Genomic DNA, 24,670 nt, shown 5'->3' with positions numbered 1-24,670 from the left:
TACACCCTTTAAATATCTGCACTCATCCTCCTTTATCAGTCTGTAAGGGTCTGATTACATTGCAAAAAGAGACCACAATAGTGAATTTCAGAGCCTGGATCAACTCACTCAGCCTCATGAGGCTCAAGCTCACGCTACAGGGCTAAAAAAACCCAAGATGTTCTCACTTGGGCCAGTGCCTGGTCTCTGAAACCTGGCAAAGGGAATGGGTCTCAGAGACCAGGCTCCAGCCTGTGCAAGAACATCTACATTGCTATTTTTAGCCCCCTAACGCTAGCCCCACAATCTAGAGTCAGTTGAACCTGGCTCTGAGATTTATGTGGGTTTTTTGCTTGGTTTTTTTTTGCAGACATACCCTTAGCCAGACTTCCCGAAGTCAATGCCCTCAGCACCCAGATCATTTTTAATCACTTTTTTCTGACTTTTCTCCAATTGCTGCTGTTTTTCTGGTAACGTATGTTGCCTAGACGAGAATACAATATTTCAGATATATCTGGATGGTTTATTTTTAAAAGGCACAGACTCAAATGCTTTATTAAAACCTAATTACAAATTTGCACATTAATGGCCTAGTTCTGCATTCTTCACACCCTCCGAACTCTCACTTCAGTGGGAGTTTTGCACGTGCAAAGAAGGCAAGATCCAGTCCTCAATGCATACATGTTTGTTTAAAATAATTAAATGTCGATGTACAGAGGTCACCATTTATATTCATTATAGGAAACTCAAGCCAGATTTGCCAAGTTAGGCACATACAATCTCACACACACTTATGCTTACCTAATTTAGGCTTGCAAGTAAATGATGTGCACAATAAACTGGGGGTGGGGGGAGGGAGAGATCGTCCACTGGTAGAAGATTTGCCCTTAAGTGTTTACATGCCGAACTAGCCATATGCAGGAGCAAGTATACACATGCACACACCCCTCCCCCCAAGTAAACCTACTTAATGTTAAACGCCCAACCCTTAAGTGTTCTTTATCAACTTGCATCTTACTTTATTTAAGGGCATGTTTTTAAGTAAGTCATATCTGACTGCGATAAAGAAAAATGAGAGCTCAAGTCAGATGCAGTAGATATAGAGGAAACAGCTGCCTCACATAAGACCTGAGCTGACTTCACTGAGAACTGAGGGTGATCTGTCACCCTCAGAAAGTGCTTAGCATCTTGCATGATCAGGCCTTGAGAAAGTAAATTATGTGCAGCTTTACCTTTTGTGTTTGTTCTTTCCAAGGCTCTTTAGCCAGCAAAAGCTGCACACTGTTTGGAAGGAGAGTAAGAGTCTCCTGCACAGAGAGTTTTTCAATTGGATGCTTGCCAAAATCATCTGCAGACAATTCTGGCAATACTTCTTTGTGTTTCCATGACGACCAGCTGGCACTGAGGCCAAGCAGTAGTGGAGCAGCATGGTCAGCCCAGGCAACCACAGAAGCTGCAAATATCCACAACAGGAAGTCTACAGCCTAAACAGGAAACAGACAAGTTTGGTTCATTAGTTAAATAATAAAGAAGAAAAAAAGGTTATGACATCTTATTCTCCAGGATAAATCCTAGGCAACTGAATACTCAAACTTTAAAAGAGAAAGACTAAAGGCAGTTTAATGGTCTGGGTTTTGTACTTTAAAGTAGTACAACAGTATTTTAAAACTACAATCCTTAAAGCAAGGGAAGCAAATGGAAACAATTCTGAACCAGACTTCTTTAGCAATGCACTTATTCATTTTTTTATCTACACTGGAAAATAATGCTTATGGACAGGCATTTCAACAAGTCTGGCATCCTGTTCCGTGCAGCAGCCAACAGCTGGTGCTCTAGGATGATTAGTCACATGCTCACCTCCATACTGCACATGGCTAATAGTGCTATACTATATAGCAAGGGAGGAGGCTCCTTTCTGATGTCTGCAGCAATCAGGTGATGCCCCAAAGCATGAGATTTAAGTATCTTAGCAAGCATAACTACAAATAATATTGGTAGCCCTGAACTGTCCAACCCTTGTAAAAAAAAAAAAAAAAAAAAATGCTGCTGTAATACTCTGACCTACTGGGACAATGAATGCACAGATAAATTAACATAGTATAAAGGAGCTTTTCCTTTGAACAGTTCCAAGTGTATAGAGTTCTACATGATATAGTTTCCTTTCATACTGTATCATTGTTCTCACAGGTTAGGTGCTAGACTTACTTATTTAAGAGACTTTAAATATATGTACATTTTAAAAACCTTTTGAGGACAATCAGTGATTTTCCTTATGGAGATAAAAGGAGATTTAAATACTTGTTCCTTGGAAAGGACATAAATTACACCAGAAACCATTTTTTTCTGAAAGCTACATATTTTCACAGTATGTACCTCTTTAAGATCCAGATTTTGTATAGGTATTGACTTGTAAGCAACATTTCTGATATAGCCCATCAATTCTAACAGCCAGTCCATTCTTTTCAATACTTCTGTAAGAACAAGAATATTGTCTTACGTAAATGATAGTAAATACTCCTTTTTCTTTAAAAAGCAAGTACCAGGAAACACCATAGCAATCAAACAGCAAGCCAGTGGAGGAATAATAGCAACAATCATAACATTTAATTTTTGTGTGCCTATGCCAAAAGGCATATAGGCACATTAATAATAACGCCTGAAACTCACATTATAACACAGACAATATGGCTGTAACAATCCCTAAAGCTAGCAAACTAAAAACAATACATTGAAAAAGATAATGAAAAATAATCTTTCATAATAATTCCATCCTGCAGATATCACTGATCTGCTCTGTGGACATCCCTTATAGATTCCTGATCATGACATTCCAACACTAACACAGAAGAGATCACCCCCCAATCAAATAAATCTAGGCTTTGCGTTGAGTCCAGTGCATGCTGGGAAAGAATCTGGGGAGTATAAGAAGTGGTGTGTAAAACCTTTTCCAGTGCAGATTTGATCAATAAAATTAATACAGTAGCTATATCTCTAATCAACTAGTCTCAGTGCTTTAAGGAGTCTCCCAGTACCCAAAAGCGTACCACCATATAACTCTTCAATATAACTATAACATTCCTTCCTTATAACTGCCTCACTGAGTTTTTGTAAGAGCTACCAAGACCAATCACACACTTTTCATCAATCAATCAGACCTGGCTAACTCAAAACACAGCCCTGCCTTCTTTATCCAGCATGAGTATTGGGGGTGTGTACTCCCTTCCTTTCTAGCTTGCCTCTCAGTTGCTCCTTTTATCATCTCCTGCTACTCTTAGTTTTATATTTTCTTTCATGCATCTCACTTCTTACATACTAGTTAACCCCCCTTATTTCAATCAAATACAGCACTTTTGCAAATCCTTCAAACACAGATGACATCTGAAGTCCTTCCCATTTAAACTCCTATCCGTTTGTATTTGTATAAGTTAGACTTTAAATTTTGGAGAGCAGTGACCTTGTATTTTTAATCTATAAATTCTCACATCCATTTATAATACTTCAGAAATAATACATAACACACCTAGAAAGACTTGATTGGACCAAAACTTTTATTTAAAATAATGCGTGCAGATTCATTAAGCTTTTTCACTTCTTCCTTCAGTGTGGCCTTACCTGTGTTTTCATGGCTTACAATTCGGGCATGGTAGAAACTATGAAACAACATCCATGCAATAGTTTCTTTCTGCTGGCATCTTACCGCAATACCAATCACATCATTCAAGCTCAACAAAGACAGTCGACCTTGAGAAACTAAATACACTTTGATGAAAGTGGTCTTTTCTATATTGTTCTGCAAAAGCAACAAAAACTTGATTAAAATAAAACATTCTTCCTGGGTGACAACAGTAGAAGATACAACATTTCTCTGTATAGAGATGGGAGGAATCCTTCAATCATTAAGCCAGCTGATTTCTCTCTTTTTTTGGGGGGGGAGGGGGGAAAGAGAGGATAAATGGATTGGACAAGATACAGCATATAATACATATCACGTGGGGCTATATAATAGCACATGAAATGCACGTAAGTCGGTACAATCAGACCATGCTTACGCTTGTAAACAATGATTAGTACTTATGGAAGGGGTCAATGTGACAACCCTGGTTTAAGTCTTATTTGCACAAGACAGGAACAACATGGGCTGCAGCAATGCAGATTTTCTCACACTGCTTTTCCAATGTGACTTCATCCTGACCCCAAGGGACTAACCTCATAGTGAAAGGATAGTTCAGTTTCAAAGGCCTGTTTAAATTCTTGGACTGCTCTCAACAGAGTCTGCCAGCAAGGGTCCCATGGTGGTTATGTGATATGGACACTTGCATATAAGGGGGCTTGATCTGAGATCACCAACTCATTCCACTGAAGTCACTTCATCACCAGATCATAACTTTTGATCATTATCAATCTCAACTCTATTTGAGCGAGTGACCTGGAGTTGGAAAGCTTTATATTTCATTATCCTTCTCAGCCACCCTGTCCACCATAAAATATTTTGAACGCATCTGAAATACAGTGTGATAAATCTATAATACTGGCAAGTGTGAAATCAAAAAATTGCAATACAATTTTTCAATTTTGCAACAGTATCCAGGATTCATGAACTCAGACGCAGTTGATTACGATATTGTATTTAGTCTGTTTAAAGAATCAGATGGCTAATGTATAGAGGGAGGTGGTCTTGTGGTTAAAATACTAGACTGGGATTCAGGAGACCTAGTGTCTGTTACTGACCCTGCTACAGACTTGTCTGAATTTGGGGAAGTCATTTAGGGCCTGATTCAAAGCCCACTGAAGTCAACAGGAATTTTTCCCATTACCTCAGTTTCCCATTTGTAAATTGAGGATAATGACATTACCACACAGGGTTGATGTGAGGATACATTAATCAGTATTTGAGAGATGTTAAAATATTCTAAGTGACGTGTAAAACGGTATAGTGAGTCTTCATCCCATACATAAACAAGTGTTGGGGAGAGTTCTAGAAGCCTACAATGAAACACGATTACCTTGGAGAACTGGGCAATCCGGTCAACCTCTGAATCTGCCATTTCTGAGAGGCATTTTGCTACCTCAATATACATCTCCACGTCGCTTCTCTGGAAAAAGAAAAAAACGTGTGTGTTTATACATGGATAACTGTATTTTAATATCATTAAAGTAATGAAGAACCTAGGAGCCTTTTTATTCATTTGGATAATTTAATAAAAAGTTTCTAAATAAAATGAAGCTGGAAAATATATCACTTATTTTTCATTTATGGTGGACTTGAATGTATTTAATTTTACTATTTAACAAAAACAACAAGTTGGAAACTTGTAAAGAAAAGTGCTTTTCCTTTGGTGTATTTTCTGTTTGTTGTCCTCAAGGAATTTGTCACTGTGAGAAATTTTCTGTCTAAAATTGGTTTTTTCCCTGATTATTCTCTGCTTCTATTTCAACAATTATTTTACAAATTCTTTATTTTTTTAAATTGCCTAATTATTTGTGCGGCAAAGTCCACTCCAGTCCATTACAATTTACCATATTCTAAAGAATATCTGAAGAAATTTTCACCGGAATAGTATTAGATTATTTACCCAAAACTCCTGCATCAAATTTTAAATCCAATGGCTCAGTACAGATTTCATGAAAAAAAAAAAAAAAAAAAAAGTTTTTGCCAACTGCGGAAAACTCAGGCAAACATCTTATAGTGGCTTTTTTATCCCTCCATCCAGCCTTGCTCCCTAAACCCTCCCTACCCTAAAAAACCAAACCTTTAAAATTCTGTACTAGAATGTGAATATTTACTTCTCTTACCTGAATCTCTTCTGGCAAAAGCTCAAATATTTTCTCTGCAGCCTGGCACAGAAGGTTCCAGCAGTATTGGGCAGGGCTTGGAAGTTTCATAGCCTGGCTGAGTCCCTGTAAGATACTCTGGCAAAGCTCAGGATTTTTTGGGTGCTTCTTTGTTTCAAAATGCTGTACTAAAAACACTTCAGTAAAAGTCTGTAGTTTGTCTTCTGCAACGTGTTTCATCCATAGGGGCAGAGTAGTAAAAAGATATTTCCTGGTTTTCATCTGAAGGGCAAATACAGTGCATTACTGTACACTGGTTGTGCTCAAAGTCTTTCCTCCTACCTTAGATAATTAATACCATTATCTCACTATTCCTAAGGTGCTTCCTTTTACTAAGTATAGGGAATACTACTAATATTGAGGTAAAGTGAACTAGTTACAGTAACTCCTCGCTTAACATTGTAGTTATGTTCCTGAAAAATGCAACTTTAAGCGAAACGATGTTAAGCGAATCCAATTTCCCCATAAGAATTAATGTAAATAAAGGGGGTTAGGTTCCATTGAAATTTTTTTCACCAGACAAAAGACTATTAAGATATTTCCCAGGGAATGCCTTGCTGCTAAATGATGAACTAGCTTTTGGTTGAGCCCTCAAGGGTTAACCCATTGTTGTTAAGGTAGACTCACACTCTACAAGGCAGCACGAATGTAGGGAGTGGAGACAGCATGGGAGACAGAGACAGAGAGACACACCCTGCGTGACAGAGATGCGCATTGCCCCTTCAAGTAGGCTGACCCCACTCTAAGTACACTGCCTTTTTAAGTAGATCAGCAAGTTGAGACAGCAGCTGCTCCCAGGAAGCTCCCTCCATTCCCCCCTTTCCCCCAATGGAGATGGGGTAAGTAGGGTGCAGGAGCAGGGGGTAGGGGGACACCCTGACATTAGCCCATCCCCCTCCCCCCATCCCCAGCACAGCAAACAGGAGGCTCCCAGGAGCAGCTCCAAGGCAGAGGGCAGGAGCAGCATATGGCAGTGGGGGGAGGGACAGCTGAATTGCTGGCAATTGATAGCCTGCTGGCCAGCTGCCACATAGGGAACTTAGGGAAGCAGGGAGCTGATAGGGGGGGCTGCCAGTCCACCCTGGTTCCAAGCCCCCACCAGCTAGCTGCAACGGGCTGCTCTTCCTGCAAGCAGTGGACAAAGCAGGTGGGTGCCAAACAAAATTATAAGGGAGCATTCCGCAACTTTAAACTTTCACCTAATTGATCAGCAACATAACAACAAAACAACATTAACCGGGATGACTTTAAGTGAAGACTTACTATATTAGAGGCAAAATTGGAAAGTTTTAAATGGCTCTAGAGTACAGTACACAGAACTTAATCTTCCCATATGATTTATAGCAGAAAGTAGAAGAGATTTACCAGTGACTCAAATAGTTTCTCTCTTCTTCTATGTTAAAAAAATTTAGACTCCACCATCTCTTAGTTTTAGATTCAAACCTCCATTGTCCCTCAGCTATAGAGAACGCGTAAAATTTTCAAAAGTGCCGAAGTTACTGGGACTTGAGGCACTTTTGAATTTTTTTCATCCCAAATAACTATAGATGCTTCTCCCACTTCTTTAATATTGTTATTATTTATTATTTGTATTACCATAGTGCCTAGGAACACTAGCTGAAGCAGTAATTTAATCCCTTGTGCTCTGTTAAGTTTTCCTCAGGTTCTCTCACATACTGAGGATTGTGTCCTATCAGGCAGAGTACAACTGTGGCCTTCCAGCAGAACTCTTGGCCCATACTACACAAAATGCACAACCCAGTACAATTCTTTGGCAGAGAGGTGCAGAAGCACCTCTTCAAGATGGCTTCTTAATCTTCAGGATGATGCTAAACTCTCCACTTCCTGGAGCTGAATGCACTACCCTTGTGGCCTGCAGACTCTGTTGAGAAATGAGAGGCTCAAACTCAAGTCTTCTCCTTACTGATGACAAACACCCAAACCAAATCCCAGAACTTTTAACATCTTTACCAACTCTAACGGATTACCAGTTCACTAAACCATGGAGAACTGGAGGATCATAGACTAAAACGAGCAGGCTTTTCTTCTAATTTTCTTCTAATGATTCTGGGCCAGCTTCTCAGCTGATGTAGACCAGCACAGCTCCATCAGAGCTACATTATTCACCCTAGCTAAGGCTGATGTGGAATTTTGCAGGATTTCTAAAGGACTAATTTCATGCATTGCCGGGGGCCTTGTAGAGCCCATACTGAATTTCCACACCTTGATTCCCACTTTTAATCTGAGGATATCACCAATTTTGATGCTAACACAGATTACCTTTTCAATTGTATAAGGATTAATTTAGAGGAACAGAAGGGGAGGAAAGCAAGATGAATAACTGACATAAATAAGTAAACAGATAGGTGATGGAAGGTCTCAAGTCTCTGGTATAAGTAATTTCAGAGAGCCACTAAAAGCCATTTGCTGATATAACAAAACTTTTAGAAAATTCTGCACAAATGTCACTTTGTGTTTGGATGAAATGCAGGGCTGGAATAGTAAGCATGTAGGTGCGCAGGATTAACATGTGCTGTCCTGTGTAAGGAAACTTGTACACAGAAAAGAGGACCCAGAGGATTCATAAGCCTTCTGGAGTTCAATGCTGATATCATACATACGCTAAGACTGTAGACTAGAGGTGGTACGACCCACATCCCCAGGAGCATTGCAGCATTCTGAGATGACTGAGCCTGGGTCACTGCAAGTTCAATACACAGTTGCTGAATCTCTTCACCTAAAGGGGAAGAAAGTGAACAGTCTACAATGCAATTATTTTAATTTTCAATTTGTTCTCAGTTCATAATGCAGAAAAAATAAAAATGAAGGTAAATGTTTTTATTCTAGCAGAAATACGTTGTTTTTCTTGTGACACCACTGGTAACATTTAGAGCAGACCTCTCTCTCTATTTATGTAACTTCTTTATTACCCTTGGATGTGTCCAGAATCCAAGCATGTGGCATTCACTCAAATTTAATTGAGAAGAAAAGCATTAAAATGTGAACATGGGGAATAAAAAGAATCAATGTTCTTTGCTAAATGGAGAGAATAATCCAACTATTAAAGAACCCCTTGAAGGGGAACTAAGGATTGATATTCCTTTTTGCTAAGCTCAGCCTGTTCTGCTCCATTTACATTCAGCATGCTGTGCACCGGTGTAAATGTCGACTTCGCAGAACTACAGGTAAATCATTGTTATTGCTGTTGGAACATGGGCACAGACATTCTTCTGGTCTGGGTGTAGGGGATTTTTCTAAAGAATAGATTTTTTACGTTAGTTATTGAATTCCTAATTAGTGGGTCCCGTTCAGGCTCCCCAAAAATCTGAAATTGTCTGTCCCTTGATAAAGATAACTAACCATAAAAATCTGAAAGGAGTTTGCTTTGCACAATGGAATGGCTTTTGTAACAGTTCATTCTATTGTAGCTGCACATGAAGGACAGGGATTTCAAATTTAATACTGACACTTAAAGTTAGACTCATAGATGTAAGGTCTGAAGAGAACATCATGATAATCTAGTCTGACCTCCTGCACATGGCAGAACAGAGAATCTCACCCACCTGCTCCTGAAATAGACCCCCTAAGCTCTGGCTGAGTTACTAAAGTCTTCAAATCATGCTTTTAATACTTCAAGTTACAGAGAATTCACCATTTTATGCTAGTTTAAACCAATCTGACGGGGGGAGGGGGGAGTGGCGTGGATTCCTTCCTGATCCCAAATATGGCGATCAATTAGACCCTGAGTATATGGGCAAGACCCACCAGGCAGATACCTGGGAAAGAATTCTCTGTAGTAACTCAGAGCCCTCCCCATCTAGTGTCACATCTCCAACCGTTGGGAATTTTTGCTACTGGCAGTCGCTGATGGGCCACATGCCATTGTAGGCAGTCCCATCATAACATCCCCTCCATACATTTATCAAGTTTAGTCTTAATTCAACTTTGCTTTATATACATTTCCAAAATACTTGAAAGTGGAACCATTTGTTATTAATCTTATTTATTTGGGCCAATATTTTCAAAAATGGGAGCCTAAAGTTGACTGCAATGGATGCTGTTGAGTAGTTTTACTTCTGAAATAAGGTTATTCACTTCAAATGTCTAAATATGGATTTAGAAGTCTAACATTATGCTAGTGTTTTTGAGACTCTTGACCTAGAAATTTAGCCTTTTTCTTTAGCATATTGTTTGGTACCCAATCCAGATTGCTACAAAACTATTTGTCATTTGTAAGCAGTCACCAAATAGTTTGGATTAATAATTTACAGACTATAGATTGTTTGCAAACTGTTCACCCAAGCTATTTGTTGTTCAGTAGTTGTGAGGTATGCCTATCCTAAATCACATAGTATTGTTTCAGCTCCACAAATGCAGCACCGAACTTTTTAAAACAGGAGAATAATCTGCTTTTGTTATCAGTTTATGGATGAATAAATCATTCATGTTAGAATGTGTGAAATTTCAGGATTCATAACCATATTCACAAATATCCATCCATCATCCAAATATTCATGAATAACTATTATTATGACTAAACTCAGTATGTGTCACAAAAATATTCATGATCATGTTTCTTGAAAATTACTTCAGGGTTTCACATTTCCAGTTTGTATGTCAGGCTAAAATACAATTGCTCTGCTTTCTGCTTCTGTAGCCCAGCTCTGCTCATGAGCCACCTACTCATACAAAGAGGTATCTATTCATTTCTTTATGCATATATTCAACTTCCATAGTGCTACTCAGGTACAATGAGAAGAGTTTACAGGTCAAAGACCGAGTAGTCTCAAATGCCATCTAAATTCAATTAAAATGAAGGAACTAAACGGATGCACTGTTTCTTCTGGAACTTCTGAGGTTTACAGTAACACAATTTTTCCAGTGTGTTAAAGAAGTTTCACATTCAAAGCACCATTCAGATATTGAGAGCAATATGGACAATTTGATTCAGTATGAGAAATGCTCTTGCAAATTTCTCTTATATACAAAGGTGAAAGTAAGCCGATACGCCCCGGTACGGCGTACCGGCAAGAGCAAGAAATAAGTTTCAGTGATAGCCGTGTTAGTCTGTATCAGCAAAAAAAACAAACAAAACAAACAAACAAACAAAAAAAAAACAACGAGGAGTCCTTGTGGCACCTTAGAGACTAACAAATGTATTTGGACATAAGCTTTTGTGGGCTAGAACCCACTTCATCAGATGTATGAAGTAAAAAATACAGGAGCAGGTATAAATACATGAAAGGATAGGGGTGCTTTTACCAAGTGTTAATCTCATTAGACTGACCTAACACTTGGTAAAGCACCCCCATCCTTTCATGTATTTATACCTGCTCCTGTATTTTTTACTTCATACACCTGATGAAGTGGGTTCTAGCCCACAAAAGCTTATGCCCAAATGCATTTGTTAGTCTCTAGCAAGAAATAAGAGCAGCCTCCCTATTACTGAGTCCTCCAAAGCATCACAATCTAAATCCAAGAGCAAAAGCATGGCTCAGCTGTAGGGGAATCTGTAATGCCAACAATTACCATTCCATGAAGCAAGAGGCACCAAATTCAACAGAACCAAATGACAATGGAATGGAGAACTCAGCACCAGAGATATTTTTGAGTGAAATAGTTAAACACTCATTAGACATTTATAGCCATGCTTCAGATAAGGAGGTGGTCTAAATCTGGTATGAGAAAAAACTTCTTGTCACGGGAAAACACTGAGAAATCAGGTGTATTGCAGAGGGAAGGGCTATGCTTTCCTCTGACACATCTGGGATTTCTGTTAGAGACAGTATATCACACAACTGGTATGCTGTAAAGATTAGAACAAATCAACATTTCTGATGTGAACCTTTCTCCCTTACCATGGACACTGACAAAGTTTAGATCCAGGTCCCAATGTTGCAGTAGGCTCCTATTATACTAAAATGGGCCAAATCCCAAATCTGATCCAGACACTTCTGAATTCTGGGGAATTTCAGATCTAGTTCTGAACTTTGTGGCTCTGACTTTTCTCTAATTTGTATCAATATTGGAATGCCAATGTCCCCGGGGGAATGTTTGCAAACATAAGCTCAGAAACACAAAAATCATACTTCAGGCTATGTTAAATGCTCTAGACTCTTTAAAGAACTCTGGACAGTATGATCTTTTGAACACAAGTCACATGAAAATGATCCAAAGGACTCATAAAATCATTAAAACTTACCAAAGTTTAGTCTCATCAAAGGAGAAAGAACTGAAGCCCAGTTCACAGGTGGATACTGGTAGCTTTCTCCAACTAAAGCTATAGGTGCCAAAGCTACTTTCACCAAGTGAGGGAGAATGGATTCAGGGCCTGCAACAGAACAACCAATTATCACCTGAATTTCATGATGAGCAAATTGGGTAAAATAACCAAACAAGGAATATAAAGATATAAGACATGAATTTATAGTATTACATACTGGACTGAAAAACAATTTGTAATGAAAGACAAAGACATTATAAAAGCACCTAAAAATATTCTGCCATTTGTATTGCCTGCAATTGGCTGAATATGCTGCAAACTTTTTGGAATGTAGTTGTTGGATTATACAAAGAATGGTCTGCTAAAGAAGTGTTCTTCTGTCTCTGCTGAAGGGGAGCTAGTCTAAAATTAATTTTAGAAATTAAAATGAATAAAAATAAATTAAAATAATTTGTACTTCTACAGCAACTCCCATCCAAGACTCTCAAAGCACTTTACACATATTAATAAATTAAGCCTTATACCGCTTCTCTGAGGTGAGTAATTACTGTCTTCGTTTTACAGGCAGGGAAACTGATGCAGAGAGATTGCATGATTTATCCATATTCACACAGGAAATCAGCACCAGAATTTCGGAACAGAGCAAAACTTTCTGCCACCTGTTCCTCAAGTTCTATCCAACAGACACCTACAACCCAAATTCTAGCCTTCATTTAACTTCTACCAAAGCCCAAGTCGAAGGCTTTGTCTTCACTGCAAAGGTGGTGTGGGTTGTTTTTTTAAACATCAAGATAGCTAACTCAATATAAAGTCCGACTGGAGTAAAGGCACAAGTAGTTGAGAGCTGGCCTCAACTAGCTATGCTGTAGTAAAAACTACCTGGGTCTTATCTCTACTCTGATTTTCTACGCAAATTTAACAAGGTTCTAACATGGTTTATATTTTTCACTGAAATTTCTATTTTTAATGTAATTTGTTAATGATTTTTTATAGTTTATTACAGGTAAAAACATAGGTCAAATCACATTTTACAGAAGCAGCACATCATCACATCTTTATGGAATTTGCTCAATCTCACCTTTCTTTCCTCCTTCAATGGCAAAGTCAATAGCTGCCCTGATAAAGCTGTTTTCAGGCAAGTAGCTGAAATCTGGAGGAACTGTGAAGACAAAAAATATGAAATAAGCCAGCAACTTGGCAGGACGAATAATAATTGCCAACTACCCTATACAGTCAAAGGCAAAATGAGGTCTTTATGAACTGATCCTCGGTTAGACACTGATAGTGACTATTTCTATTAGATCAAAAGACTGATGCAGATGTTATTACTGGCTTCCTCCTAGCCCATCATGCTTTCCATGTGAATTTAGTGTTGAGGAAAGGTGCTGGACTGCCAGCAATGAAGAATGGATTCATTCATTTGTCCACTAAAAAGCTATTATGGTGTGTGAACTTCTCCCTACACCTCAGTTTATATGCCTCTATCCTAACCTGTAGGGACTGCTAAGGATAATAGCACAGGTTACACTCCATACCCACTAAGTCCTTGGCCTCTCTGCCAAGACTGCCGCCAAGAGGATTGAGTTGTTTTTGTGGTGTTGACATGTTTTTCCTCCTTGATGCTACTGACTCATTCACAACTTGAGTCAGATTGAAACTAACGGCCTATACTTAGTTCCCTCTATTGAATTATATTTCCCACCAATCATCTTGCCCTGCAATCATTTACCTGGTGGATTACTGGTGAAGTTATAGTTGGTCACTCCATACCATTAGGTGAAATTCACACCTGCACTGAGGGCCAGTAAAGAGTCTATGTACCACTTAAATCCCACTTAAGCTCTCTTGTAGGTTTAAGTGGGACATAAGTGATGTCTAGCCCTCATGATGATCCTCTGCACAGAGATGAATTTCAGCCTTTTTGAATAGCATGCTGGACTGCTTAAAACGACAGATTAGTTGTGCCTTTTAGCTAATCAGAGAATAGCTCACCTGTAGGATTACAGTTATGAAAAATTAATCTCATTTATTTTCCTTTCTTCGTATTGGTTGGTTTTTAAATGTTTAAAATATTTAAGGGAAAAAGATGCTGAAATAAGAAGTCAGCAAATCTGGAAATCCAATTAGCTCTCAGAGCACAGTATAAATATTTCAGTTACAAAACATAGATCAAGGTCCTCCTGCACAAATCTAATTTTAAAACAATTATGAATTATTCTATGTTGTAAATTTAAAACTAGAGAATACAGATTGGACTGGAACAGCTTAGCTTTTAAGCTCTTAGACTCTGATTCTGCAAGCAGAGACATGTGAATAGACCCTTGCACTCAACACCACTGACTTTAATGGGGCTCTGCACGGATACAAAGATCTGATTGCATGTTACAACTTGCAGGTTCGGTGCCTTGGATTGTGAGCTTTTAGAGCCAAAGATTGTCTTTTCATGTTTTTACATGGGTGCAGTGTTCTAGCATAAGAGCTTCCCCCTAAAGCCTGTCATGTATTCTTAAACAACAACAATGAAAGTATCTTACCGGACGTTCTGTTCTGGGTTGAGGACAAACTGGATTGATGAAGGTGTCCTAAAAGCCAAGCTGCATTTGTCTGAAGACCAATCACCCCAGAAAAACTGACTATCTGTAAAGGCAATTATTGGACATGAATTTGTAGGCTAGTCTCATTAATGATAGTCTCTTCATTCTGTGCTGCAACAGCAAGCTGGACACAAAAAGATGGTACTTTTTTTTTTTTTTAAATTAAATCTGGATCCTCCACACAAGGTACTATAGTACAGTGCACATCACACATTATTGGAGACAGACATGATCCTCTCACCTGAGTCAGGGTTCTGATGATTTCATTAAGTTTATTTTGAAACTGGGATGACTGGATAGCCTCAGATTTCAGCTGCCAGGAAAAAAACAAACAAAAGGATGTGAACATCTGAAGGAAAAGCAAAACAATGAAATGCATAGTTGGTGGTGGAGGAACCGGTTTAGCTCTCATACACAACAAATACTGTTGAAAGCAACCTAAGGACCAAATTTTATTTTCAAAGATATTATTCTGACAGAGGAAATACATTTTTGTACAATTAATTCAAAACTCTGCAGCAAACTGAATGTTTTGCTATTAAATAAGCCTAGTTATTTAATTATTCAATGTATTAACCACCACCTTCCCCCCAAAAATCCATTCTGGTGTTATAGGTGCTCATAGAGATGTGATCCCATTCGGTTTTCCAGCCTGAATCTTTAACTTTGTTTCTAAAGGAAACACAGGTATCATGTGCTTATATCTTTTTACCTGTATCATGGATGCTTCAGAACCCACCAACGCGACCAGCCCATTGACAGCAGCCAGACGCTGCATTGTGGGAGACCCCTACAAATCCAAGCAAAATCAACATATGACAAAGGGGTGGAAGGCGGCATAACACTGAACAGCAAAGGCATTTTCCTCCAAGAAAAGACTCTCTTTTTAATTAGGAACTATATAGACATACCTCTCCCGCAACAAACTCATATGCTGGCCTCCGAGTGTGAGACCCAACTATGTTACCAAGGCTGTGAAATAAATAGCATTTCTGGGACTTGCTCCTTTTCCCAACTCAAATAATAGTATATTTCTCATTAACATAGCACGTCCCACTACAGTATGTTCCAGTCTAACACCTTTGAAATGCATCACCCATAAGAACATGCTGAGATGATCTAGTCTTTATACAGACTGTCAAAATTTTGTGTTATTAATATTTACCTTCAAATCCCATCTTGGAGGATTCATTTAGGATCTCCTTTAAAAATTATATTTCATATGTAATTTTTGGAACAATGGGATAAATCATTACTATGGAATTGTAAGCAGAATAAATGAATACATTTCACTCAATTCTTTATTCAATTATAATGACAGTGATTAATGTTGCCTTCAGTAGGCCTAGAATTGTTCAGCTCCACCTACTACACTAAATGCAATCTAAGCATCACAGTGAGGTTTCTGTATTCACTGGGCATACAGATGGCAATTACGGGCTGATCAAAGTAGAGCTAGAGCCATTTATTACTTAATGAAATATGCACTTACGGTAAACAGCAAAACACAATTCCATTTTGCCAGTCTAATTTTTGTTAAGTACCACCGTACTTCATAAGTGATCTCAATGTTAGTGTGACTACTCATGGACTAAAATACTACTCACGGTGAGTAAAGAATGCAGCTGAGCTCTCACAGACTATCTGGAATATTTTTGGTAGAGAGCTGTCTTACATTGCCTTGTTGCTTATAAAAAAACAATGGTTAATAACCTTTCTGTAACTATTGTTCTTCGAGATGTGTTGCTCAAGTCCATACCACATTAGGTATGCGAACGCTGCGTGCACAGTTGCTGGAGATTTTTCCCTCAGTGGTATTCATTGGGCTGGCTCTAGTGCCCTCTGGTACATCCGAATAAGGAGCTCAGCTGGCTCCTGAGTTACTTCTTGCCAGCTAACTCCGACAGAGGGGCAGGAGGGTGGGTCGTGAAATGGACATGAGCAACATATCTTGAAGAAGAACAGTTACAGAAAAGTTAGTAACCATTTTTTCTTCTTTCAATGCTTGCTCATGTCCATTCCACGTTAGGTTCCTCCCAAGCGATAGCTTAGGAGGTAGGCTAAGAGTTCATGGACATGCAGATTGCAACACTGCTCTTCCAAACCCAGCATCATCTCTAGCCTGCTGGGTGATGGCGTAATAGAATGAAAAAGTATGCACCGACGACCAGGTCGCAACCTTCCAGGAGAGATATGACAAGGGGCACGATGTCAGCAGCTCAAAAGGAGGGCCTGAAAGTCTTGACAGGGACCAGGTTTAGGTCCCAAGGGGGAATGGGTTCACGAATTTGTGGGTATAGTCTCTCTAAGCCCTTGAAGAAGCAAATGGACATTTTGTGAGAAAAAACTGACCTACCATCAACCAGAGGGTGGAAGGCTGAGATGGCTGCTAGGTGTACCTTAAATCGATGAAATGGCTATGCCCTGCTGTTACTGAAGGAGCAGATCCTCCAACACAGACTGGAGAGATAATCCAGCGGGTCAGAGGCCTTATTGGGAGGACCACACGGAGAAACACTTCCATTTGGTGGGGTAAGTCACTCTACTAGTGGCCATGTGCTCCTTTCTGCTCCCCAGCAATGACACCACCGACTCTTGTACTGCTGGCGAAAGCAGTACCGATAGCTAAGGCTAAGATTTTGTCATGGTTATTTTTAGTAAAAGTTATGGACAGATCACAGGCAATAAACAAAAATTCACGGAAGACAGGACCTGTCTGTGACTTTTGCTGCTGCGGCTCCATGGTTTCCCACACCACTGTGGTGGCTGGGAGCTGTGGGGTTCCTTCTTCACCCACGGCGGCTGGGAGCTGCAGGGTGACCATATTTCCCAAAGAGAAAATGGGACACCTGAGCCGCTCACCCGAGGCATCACCCTCCCCCCACACAAGGCTGTCACCCTCACTGGAACACTGAGGCGGGCCCCCTCAGGAGTCTGTCACCTGTCGCTGGAGCTCTGCAGGCATCTTCTCTTCTCGCTGCTGTCGCCTGTCACTGGAACCCTGCCAGGGCCCCACTGGCTGTCAGCTCCAGAGTCCTGCAGCCCTGGGGCTGAAACAGAGAATGTCAGGGAGGTCTCTGGAAGTCCATGACCTCTGTGACATAAACTTAGCCTTACCGATAGTGCCAGCAGGTCCCTGGCCACAATGAATGCCTCCAGAGTAGACAATACCGTGATCCCACTGGTGCTGTATTGCCCTTCCGATGCTGAGGGATTGTCCGGGACTGGACTCAATGTAGTCTGCATATGAGGCCAACTCAACGGTCCCACCCTCAGAGCAGGGGCAGAGGAGTGGCCTCACTCAGATCACACACCACTGTGCTCCCCATACTTGGCTCTCTTCAGAGTCCCCTCTTGGTCAGCTGAATCTTATGTTTTTTCTTTGGCACAGGTGAAGGAGAATGATGTCGAGAGACTCACTCAGTGGGAGGAGCACGCTGCACCAACGCTGAAGTACTGGGTGCTGAGTGGGACCTTCTCGGCTCCAATGAGGGACGAAGTGCTGCCTCCATCAGGAGGGACTTCAACCTGGTCTCCCTGTTCTTCTTTGTATGGGGCTTGAAGTCCCAACAGATCTGGCAGTGGTCCCCGATGAGTCTCTCCCATGCTCTTCAGACAACTGGAGCGGGTCACTCACAGGCATGGGTTGGCTGCAGGAGGCACAGGGCTGTGAACCTGGGGACTGAGGCATGCCCCAGCACTGGACGAAACTCCACTAACAGGGTGAGAAGCACCATCTAAGCATATACAACTAATCTACAGCAGTCCAAACTGAGAAAATAAAGAACTGGGATAGAGAAACAAGAAAAAAGGACTAAACTAAGAGCACTGAGTAAGAGTTTGTCAATGCAGGAGGAGCTGTTCCAGTGACCGTCACGGGTGGTAAGAAGGATCTGAAAGGGTGTGGAGCCAGCAGGCTACTTATATTGGGGCATAAGCACACAAAACCATAGGGCACTACAGCTGGCCCGATGGATACCACTGTGGGAAAAATCTCCAGTGACCTTGCACACAGTGCGCGCACACCTACCGTGGAATGGACATGAGCAAGCATGCAAAGAAGAAAATATTGCTTTTTCTTTAAAGAGACTGCAGAGAGAGTCTTGCTTCTAAATGTGAATCTAATCGCCTGCTCAAATAATTCAAACTATTCTTAACTATTTTCTTCTCCTTAATGAAATAAACTCATTAGTAATTTATTTTTTTTAAAAGGACAGACAGACAGCTCTTCTACCTCTGCAAGCACAATTTTCATCCAGGCAGGAAGCAGTCTGTTACTCAAGTCTTCTGCTTTCCCATGTCCACAGACTGACAAACCATGAACTATGCTACCCAATGCCAAAGCAAAACCGGATGTCTGCAGGAAACACAAGATGTCGAAAACAGAGATTACAAAACAGCTTTCACAAAAGCCCATGTATTCCTTTTTCAAAAGAAAAACATCCTGCATTTTCCAGGTGCAGTACGTCCCACTGATATGTTCAATAACACAAACTACATCATCATTCAAAATAGCAGGTGCTTTTAAAATGAATAGTTGACTAAAACAAAGAGACAAAACTACAGGTATCAATTTCAGGAAATCGATTTATATGAAGCATCCAGTTTTACGATGTTGAGTCCTGTCATGTTGTAATGTACTGGTTTGGTGCGTGTCTATGTATACATATGGAATTATGTTGCCCTCTAATGACTGGCTTGAAAAAAGGATAGAGGCTGCTACTGCTATCAGTCAATGGACTTCTTTAGGTCAAGTGACAGACACCTGTTTTTTGAGAGCTGAAGAACAAGTGTTGTAGTTCAGAGAGATATTTAGGCCTTCATCAGCAAAAGCTTAAGCACCTGCTTAAATCAATGGCGTTATGTATATACTTAAAGTTAAGCATTTGCGATGTGTGTTATTTGCAACATATATATTTTTAAGGATACCAGGCAACATCAAGGCCTCCTTTGCCTTAACCAGGTGACGAGGCAGGAACTAGTGGAATGTAAATGAGTTAATAATGCAACTATTAGGACATCAGCAGCTGTATAGACACACATCATGATCAGAGTGGAGTCTCATTGCAAGTTTCTACTCCTTGATTCTGTGGGACAAGGTCTGTGCTTTAGGGCAGGGAATTCTCAACCTTCTTCCGTATGGATCACATTTGAATATCAATATTGTCTCCTTGACCAAATCCCCTCCCATTCACAGAATACCTAACTTCACAATTACACAACATCCTTGTTGTAACTGCAGCAATTGCTTACATGGAACAGTGATATTAGGAAATAATGTAATGTATTTTTAGCTTCTTTAATGTGATTTAGCAGCTGGAAAAAAGAAGGAACCAGTATCATATGACCAGCTAGTTGTTTGCAGACCACCAGCAAGTGCCCCAGGGACCAAGGTGCCGGAGCCTCTCTTTTAGAGGATGGTTTTCTGATGTGAAGAAAAAGGATTACAAAAGTAAATGTTGATTTGCCTCCCATTTCCAGATAAATGTACTAGTCTGCTGGTTATTGTGAAGTTTGGTTTTGATTGTGAACAGTCTTGTCAGCATTTCCTTTCAGTGACAGCACTTCTTCTCTTTTCCCATTGGTAGAGATTGGCTAGACAAGGAGGAAGAAGCAGTGCTGAAACAAGGCTGTTGGAGTGAAGCGAGTCAAACTGTGACAGAAGGGCAGTCAAGGGATGCTGAAGTAACAAAAGGATGCTGTTTTGGTCATCTGTTAGATGGAGATCCTAGAACAGGGGTTCTCAAACTTCATTGCATAGCAACCCCCTTCTGACAACAAAAATTACTACAGGACCCCAGGAAGGGGGACCAAAGCCTGAGCCCACCCAAGCCCCGCCAGCCCAGGTCATGGATGGGGGTAAAGCCCAAGCCCCATCTCCGCAGGCAGGGGGCCAAAGCCAAAGCCCAAGGGCTTCAGCCCCAGGCAGGGGCTGCCTACTGCCCAGGGCTGAAGCACTTCGGCTTGGGCTTTGGCCCTGGGCCCCAGCAAGTCTAAGCCAGCCCTGGCAACCCCATTAAAACAGGGTCGAGACCCGCTTTGAGGTCCCGATCCACAGTTTGAGAACTGCTATCCTAGAACACTGACTGTGTGGAAAGGGACACCCTAGAGGAAGTTGTGGGTGAGACACCAAGCTATTAGGGTTGTGTTTGTGATCTGCTGTATAGCGTCTACAGAAAGAGTAGACATTCAGTTGCCTATAATTAAGGCTAAGATTTCATCATGGATATTTTTAGTAAAAGTCACGGATAGGTCACGGGCAATAAAGAAATATAAAGAAAAAAAGCCCTGTCCTGTCCTGACTTTTATTAAAAATATCCATGATAAAATGGGAAGGGACCGGGCAGCTGTGAGGTGGCGGAGAGCTCTGGGGCCTCTACCACTGGTGTGGACTCAGAGTTCCAGGGTCCCCCTGCCACCAGTGGCAGAGGGAGCTGCATGGTCCCCCTGCCCCCATCCCAGTGGCAGGGAGCACTGGGGTTCCCCCTGCTACACATAACAGCAGGGGAGCACTGTGGGGGTCCCTTGTCCCCCCCATGGCAGCAGAGGAGCACTGCGGAAGTCTCTCTGCCCCCTTGCGGCAGCAGGGGAGCTGTGGGGCTCCCCCTGTCCTCCTGCAGCGGCGGGGAGCTGTCAGGGGTCCCCTTGCCCCGCCACAGCAGCAGCGGGAAGCTGCCGGGGATCCCCCGGCTGCCGCGGCTGGTAGGGAGCTTCGGGGTACCCCCACACCTGTGGCGGCTGGGAGTTGCGGGGTATCTCCACTGCCAATGGCGGCTGAGAGCTTGGGGGTCTGCTGCTTCAGGCGGCGAGGTGTATGTTACAGCTCCCTGCCGCTGCAGGAGGTGACGGGACCCTGGAGCTCCCAGTCCCCGGGGCTGAGGTCACGGAGGTCTTTGGAAGTCACGGATTCTGTGACTTCCTTGACCTCCATGACAAAACTGTTGCCTTACCTATAATTCAAGAGAACCCAGTGAAAGGCTATTGCCCCAGGAAGAGAGGGTCTCAAGAATAGAACTAGGAAGAAGATATTAATTGGGAAGTTCAAGGTGCTGAGACACCCTGAAAAGAAAATGTAAGCTTTTCCCTTAAACATAGTCAGACTATATAAATTCAGTTTTTGTCTCACCCTTTGGTAATGAACAGTTAGAGGGAATATACATATTAAACAAATGGCCTTCATTGTACCCTCCCCCAAATCACACTCTTTCAAACAAATACCCAAGAAGGATCAAGGAATTTCCATCTTACGCTGACGTGGGTACAGAGTTAAAGATACATAGGAAAAGACAAACAAATATAATGAAAGAAAGGGGTCCAAACTGTGGATATAACCTGCTGATTATTTTCCGCTAACGTCCGCAACTTGTTCATGATCTCTTCAGCCTCCACTGCCTCTATGATTTTCATGCTGAAAGCAGAGACGCAGGAACAGGCAATGGAGTAGGCAAGGATCTGAATAAAGAGAAAGGGGAAAAATACAGGTTAAAAAAAACAGGTTAACATTTCCCAGGGTGAGAACACATAGGGAACAGCTTTTATTGAATACTGTAGATCAGGGGTTGGCAACCTTTCAGAAGTGGTGTGCCAAGTTTTAATTTATTCACTCTTATTTAAGGTTTCGCGTGCCAGTAATATATTTTAATGTTTTTAGAAGGTCTCTTTCTATAAGTCTATAATATGTAACTAAACTATTATTGTATGTAAAGTAAATAAAGTTTTAAAAATGTTTAAGAAGCTTCATTTAAAATTAAATTAAAATGCAGAGCCCCCCCGGATCGGTGGCCAGGACCCGGGCAGCATGAGTGCCACTGAAAATCAGCTCGCATGCCGCCTTCGGCACACGTGCCATAGGTTGCCTACCCCTGCTGTAGATATACACCAAGGTACCTCGTTCCTCTGCCCCACTCCAGATAATAAGTAACCCACCCTAAATGTATTCAAGGATACCTAATTCTAGGAAACAAGTGAAATAAAATGTGGATACAATCATTCAGTATAGGAATAAATTCACTGTAAAATAACCAGACCAATACAAGTTTTCCACATGGTTTCCAATGCTGCTGCATGCTACATGTCAGGATTGTGATAACACTCAAATTTACAATATCTGACCATTAACGAACAATCTATCAATCATTAAAATTACACTACTGACCAACTGATATTCCAAACCTAAGGAAATCCAATGTTGAGAGCTACACGTATGCCCTCAACCCAAACTTTTGTGCCCAGGTACTACAGATAGTAAGAGATGTACCTCGTATTTTGAAATTTTTATGAATTCCTATATCTAAACCAAAGTAGTATATTGTAATTGCTGCCTTAACTCTGGTCTCCTTTGCCTTTGTATATTTTATTCAATTCACTGTTAGCACAATGCAAGTATTTATTGTCCATTTGGAGACAGTGTTGTGACATTTTAAGATCATACTAAATTCTTCATTGTAGTGAACAGAAACTTTACGTAAGATTACAAGAGATGGGTTTATAAGGACCATTTCATACTTTAGGTGTCCAGAAAAAGTTTACAAAGCAAAGACTTGCTACTGACAGTACAGTGCCTCTTTAGGCCAAGGCAGCAACCATTATGCACTCAGCAACAGCGCTCACAGCTCTTCAATACTAGAAACTGCTGAGAGAGGAAATCTGGTCAGGACACCCAGATTCTCTCTCACTCTTCCTGAAAAGTACTATAAGGTCTTTACTTTTCTCTTGACAACCACAAGGCAGGTAAAAGACCTTTGGTTTAGGATCTCATCCAAATGATAGATAATGAGATGTACCAGGGATGTTATAAATACTATGTAATGGAATTCATACTATAACTATATCTCCTGGGTGAGCAGTTCTCAACTAGGAGTCTGGGGCCCCCTGAGGGGCCGCAAGCAGGTTTCAGGGGGTCCGTCAAGCAGGGTTGCCATTAGACTTGCTAGAACTCAGGGTGGAAAGTTGAAGCCCCACTGGGTATGGCAGAACCCCAGGGCCCCGAGCCCCACCACCTGGAAATGAATCCAAAGTCTGAGCAACTTAGCTTTGCGGGAGCCCCTGTTGTGTGGGGCCCTGGGCAACTGCCCTGCTTGCTACTCCCTAATGCCTGCCCCGGTTTTTAATTTACTGGATATGCAGAAAAACAGTTGTGGGCCAGGAAGTTTTTATAGCATGTGTGGGGGGGGAGGCTCAAAGTAAAAGGTTGAGAACCCCTGTCCCAAGCAATGCAGGATGCTGATGGCTTATGCATTTAAAAACATGCAGTGCTGTTCTGGCATAATTACAGTTATGGTAAAGAAGGTTTTTTTTTACAATTATAAGCCTTTTTTTCAGCTGTTTTTAATTTCCTAGAAAGATTCGTCCTCCAGGCTGACATTTTTTGTATTTAAGTCCAAAACTACATGCTTAAAAATATTTTTGGTAAAATTTTGTTTGACCTTCCACACACATGGTCACATTTTTCAGTATGTGTAATCAGGAGATCACACAATGAAAGAAAATACTTTGAGGTTATACCACAATGTGCTGTGATCCCATTAGCTCTCATATGCAGCAAGGTTGGACCAGCTCATTACTTGGATGGGAGACCTCCAAACAACACACCAGTAGCAACAGGATACAATATTGATGAGTCAGGGATTAACCCTGTATGGTGCAGGTGTGGAATGTTGAACATACTGGACAAGAATAAGACAGGGAGTGCAGAAACCTTCCCCACAAACACAAATGGTAAGCTACGGTCCCGAGCACTTCTGGTCATTAAAGATTCCATGGCTTTTTTTGTAGGTGTAGTCATGTCCCAGTATCCTAGGCAAACTGTAACTGGCGTAATTACATACTTTCTCCCCAAATTCCCTATGGAGTTTCAAATTGAAAGGAAGTATGCTTTACATCTTATTCCAAAGTATTTTGTAATGTTAAACAGATGCTGCAATTCATTCCAGCAGTTGCTGCATTGAAGCCTGTGTAAAGTTTGTACATCAGTTAAGATTCTGTAAAGCACTCCATAATCAATGGGGATGAAAAATTATTTTATAGCTATAAAACACTTTAC

General features: G+C 41.0%; 1 protein-coding gene across 1 annotated transcript in view; it reads right to left on the bottom strand.

Moving 5' to 3' along the window:
* Window positions 1-24,670, bottom strand: part of FOCAD (focadhesin) — a 195,204-nt gene that overhangs the window by 2,755 nt on the left and 167,779 nt on the right. Inside the window, exons 30-42 of the mRNA XM_054031536.1 lie at window positions 21,961-22,080; window positions 18,863-18,985; window positions 15,341-15,418; window positions 14,870-14,941; window positions 14,569-14,671; window positions 13,113-13,193; window positions 12,014-12,142; window positions 8,433-8,548; window positions 5,773-6,033; window positions 4,983-5,072; window positions 3,592-3,769; window positions 2,353-2,450; window positions 1,212-1,463 (exon numbers count right to left, since the gene is read on the bottom strand). Coding sequence (XP_053887511.1) covers window positions 1,212-1,463; window positions 2,353-2,450; window positions 3,592-3,769; window positions 4,983-5,072; window positions 5,773-6,033; window positions 8,433-8,548; window positions 12,014-12,142; window positions 13,113-13,193; window positions 14,569-14,671; window positions 14,870-14,941; window positions 15,341-15,418; window positions 18,863-18,985; window positions 21,961-22,080 — 1,701 coding nt within the window. The remainder of the gene's footprint in view (window positions 1-1,211; window positions 1,464-2,352; window positions 2,451-3,591; window positions 3,770-4,982; window positions 5,073-5,772; window positions 6,034-8,432; window positions 8,549-12,013; window positions 12,143-13,112; window positions 13,194-14,568; window positions 14,672-14,869; window positions 14,942-15,340; window positions 15,419-18,862; window positions 18,986-21,960; window positions 22,081-24,670) is intronic.

Source organism: Malaclemys terrapin, chromosome 6 (assembly GCF_027887155.1).
Source record: "Malaclemys terrapin pileata isolate rMalTer1 chromosome 6, rMalTer1.hap1, whole genome shotgun sequence".
NCBI lineage: Eukaryota > Metazoa > Chordata > Testudines > Emydidae > Malaclemys > Malaclemys terrapin.
The sequence above is the reverse complement of the archived record's forward strand: the minus strand, read 5'-3'. Positions and strand labels throughout refer to the sequence as shown.